Source organism: Brassica napus, chromosome A2 (assembly GCF_020379485.1).
Source record: "Brassica napus cultivar Da-Ae chromosome A2, Da-Ae, whole genome shotgun sequence".
Lineage (NCBI taxonomy): Eukaryota > Viridiplantae > Streptophyta > Magnoliopsida > Brassicales > Brassicaceae > Brassica > Brassica napus.
The window spans coordinates 29,312,508-29,316,162 of record NC_063435.1 but is presented as its reverse complement, the minus strand read 5'-3'; the positions used below and the strand labels follow the sequence as shown (position 1 = coordinate 29,316,162).

Here is a 3,655-nt window from a genome sequence, read left to right as displayed (position 1 = left end):
CGATTTAAGTAGGGATCGATATTCAAAATTGTTTTTGCGAATGCATGCATGCAAACAAAACCTGCGGGTTCCATTCTTGACAATCAGCTTTTCAAACCAGACAAAAATAACATGTCGTCTGCTGCATCAATCCTAATACGTAACTGGAGGTGGACAAGAAAAAAATGCTATCGTATAAACAAACTAAACCGAAATTTTGTGTCACCTGAATAGTTTCACTAATTGAGAATCTGACCTGAAACCAAATGTAGTGTATCCGAACCAAATTGAATAAATTCTAATTGGGTGTTTCATATTTAAAATAATCCTATCTAATTTAAGTTATTTTTGAACTTAAACATAACTCTGTTTACGACAAAGCCGGATAATTATAACAAAACGAAGCTGATAACTAAAGAAGGCGGAGAGGCAGAATAACATTACATTAATATCCCAAAATAGAAAAGTCAAACCACACATCGAAATCAAATCAAACCAAACATAGACCAGACTCTAGAAAGTAGAAACAGCGACCACTTTACTGTTTCGGCTAAAGCGTAGTCAATTCTTCTTCATTTCTTACATACGTAGTTTTTATAATAGAAAAAAAATTCAGAAGCTAAAGATGTTTTGAAATTTTTTAAAACACCACCAAAAGAGATATTTCAACCGCACATAATCAGTATAACTTGAAAGCTTCTCATTTTCAAGCTCTCATCTTCGATTTCTCCATTGCTCTCGGAGCTGCAGCTGCAAAAAACATCACGATATCGATCATATAACAAGACATTGCGATTATCACATTAAACATGTTAACAAGTGGAAACAAAGACTCACCTAAACCAATGGCATCAGAGCCTTTCATTATCTTCAGCTTCTTGCAGACATCAATAAACATCCTGTAGTTTTTTTATCAGAATAATCAAATCCCAATTAGTATCTTTCTAATGCATGTTTAGATTTTATTCCAAAAACATAAAACTTACTCCCATGGAACATCTCCAACAAGCATCCAGTCTCCATCCTTGTCCTCATACGTGAGCACATAGTCTTTTCCATTCAGAAGATCCTTGAGTTTGGTCTCACAGAGCTTATCCTTCCCTGCAGCTCCGTTAGCTCCACATTGACCTAAACACAAAATAATCCATTGCACTCACTAATCGATCTACCATGAGAATTCTAACAAGGCAATCATTAGCAAAATCACAGAGAAACATCTCACCAAGAGTAAAAGTGGTGAACATTTTCTCCAAGGCTGAAGAAAGCTCCATGTAGTTAGTGTAGCTCCTCAGGTCAACTTTCCTCAGATAAGGAGCACCATCCATGCTGACCTTCACGAAGAGGGCCGCCGCGGAACCTGGCTTCCCATCAACCTCATCACTGTTCTTACAAGTGGTGGCCAACGTGTTCTTCCTGTAGGATCTCACTGGAGGCCAACCAACAATCTGTGCCCTGAAGAAAAGAAATCAAAAACTTACCCTTCTGCATATCAAAACTCAAGCAAAAGAAGCTACATTACCTGTCCCTTGGGCATGTTCTGCGTCGCCTCCTTCTTCATTACACATTGGTTAGCTGCTACCCCTTCAGGAAACATCCAGTTTTTCTCAGTATAAACCGAACTTTTAGACTTATCCATTGCATCAGAGAAGCCTCTTTTCTTCAAGGAAACCTCATCTTTGGAAGGAACCAAAGGAAAGAAAGGCTTCTCATCGGTCTCTCTGGCAGGAAGGCCAAGCGTCAGCTCCGTAGCTTTCAGGCTAATAGCAGCTTTGTCATCAAGGCCAGAGAGAGTCGAGCTTCCAACAGAGGAAGAGGAACAGTCAGAGAGGCCCAGGTAGTTATGCTCCCGAGACGCTAGCTGGTGATGAACTCTGCAGCTCTTCCTCCAGTAACATTTCTTTAAAAGGTTTCCTAAAATAGAAACCATATCAAAATTAGGGTTTCCTAAAATAGAAATGCGAGGATTCACTCTTCGCCTAAATCACGCTTCAGAATCTAAATGGTGATGGATTCTGATCCGACGGATGAGATTTAATCGAGAGGAGAGATGAGGACCGTAGGATCTGTGGTGAGTTGTTTGAGCCGTTGATTTATTGTCGGATCCTCTTTTAATTAAACCACTTTCTTGCTCCACCCGAAAGGGGATGGTTCCGATCCTGCCCTTTTGCTTTGATGACGATATTACCCTTGTGAAGGGGATTGGAGAAGCGTAGTGTGAACTAGGCCTGGACTCGGTTCGGTTCAGATATTTCGGGTAGTTTGAGTAGGGGGCTAAAAGATTCATTTACTACTTGACCTATTTTCAGTTCGGTTCGGTTCGGATAGTTTCGGTTCGGTACAAATAGTTTCAGATTCGGTTCGGTACGGATAGTAAAACTAGGAACCAGAAAATGCTCGGAAAATTTTGGTTCTCATTTGGATCCGGTTCGGATTCAGAGTTCAGATAATTTGGATATAATATCGGCTATTTAGGGTAAAATATCAAATAATTAGGATGAATTAGACAATTTTTTTGGATATTTTGGATATTTCAGATAAAATTATCCGGGTAGTTTCGGATAGTTCAGATACTTTATAATAATTTAGTTATCCTCAACCATTTTCATATACTTTAAATTAAAAATATATATATATATAGTTATGTATGTCTATATAATTAATATTTTTATATATTGGGGTACATGTTCGGTTTTTAGTTCAGTTCGGCTATTTCAGATATAAAATTATAGGAACTGTTCGAGTATCTTGTTCTAGTTTCGGATATTTCGGTTCGGTTCTAGTTTGGTTCTTTGGTTCCGGTTGTTTTTTCCCAAATCTAGTGTAAAGGGGATTTGGAGAAGCGAATGTGAAGGGTGTAGTGGTAATTACGAGGCGAGAAAAAGAGGAGTGAGAGGGGACAAGAAAGCGGCATTCCAAGTCGGTTTGCCGGGTGGTGAATGGGACATCTAACCTCGTCTTCCTCATAATCTAATTTCCTTTTTTTTTTCTTTAATTAACTTCTTAATCTTTTTGATATTCTTTCCTTTTTCATTTTAATCTATACTATTAAAAGGGAAGCATTCTTAAAAAATCTACTTATACAAGATTGTTTGGACCTATTAGTTACTAACACCATATAATTCAGCCTATTTTTAAGTCAAAGTAATATTCCATACATCAACTCATAATTTCCTTAATGTACAAAAAGAGATATTTTAACTAACAACGATATTTTACCTAAAGATTTTATTATTATTTTCTTAATACAGAAAATAACTTAAGGAAATAGTCATAACAAACAGATTAATATTAATGTACATATTTTTAAATATTAATGTCCCATTTTAAAACTAATTTATTTATATATGTAGTAGAAAACAATATTAAATTTTGATGAAATCTTATTAAAATTTGCAATTTTTTTTATTTTTTAACTTGAATTTGCGAAAACTGGGTTTTAATATTGAACTAAGTCCGATTTAACTCAAATTCGGTTTTTAGCACAACTCAGAACCAGTTAGAAGAGCGAGTCAGGATCCGACTGGTTCGATCGTACGGTCCGATCAGATTTTCAAAACATTAGTTAATACAGTTCAATAATTAAAATATATATTTTTAATAATGAATATCTTTACTACTAAAACATACATATCATCTTTAAATCTATTTCAAACAAATCTCACACTATAAAAAGTAA

General features: G+C 35.9%; 1 protein-coding gene across 1 annotated transcript; it reads right to left on the bottom strand.

Annotated features, from left to right (window-relative positions):
• Positions 1–406: 406 nt before the first annotated feature.
• Positions 407–2,616, bottom strand: LOC106415765 (auxin-responsive protein IAA9-like). The gene is made up of 5 exons (XM_048760918.1): positions 1,499–2,616; positions 1,202–1,424; positions 966–1,107; positions 817–878; positions 407–729 (listed from the first exon to the last, which is right to left on the bottom strand). The coding sequence occupies exons 1-5, from the start codon at positions 1,904–1,906 to the stop codon at positions 686–688; spliced, it is 879 nt and encodes a 292-aa protein (XP_048616875.1). The 5' UTR covers positions 1,907–2,616; the 3' UTR covers positions 407–685.
• Between the last annotated feature and the right edge of the window lie 1,039 nt (positions 2,617–3,655).

Coding starts and splice junctions, on each gene's coding strand:
- LOC106415765 (XM_048760918.1), bottom strand. CDS start 1,906: ATGGTTTCTATTTTAGGAAACCTTTTAAAGAAATGTTACTGGAGGAAG. Junction 1,425..1,498: donor AGAACATGCCCAAGGGACAG/GTAATGTAGCTT, acceptor TTCAGGGCACAG/ATTGTTGGTTGGCCTCCAGT. Junction 1,108..1,201: donor GTTCACCACTTTTACTCTTG/GTGAGATGTTTC, acceptor TTTTGTGTTTAG/GTCAATGTGGAGCTAACGGA.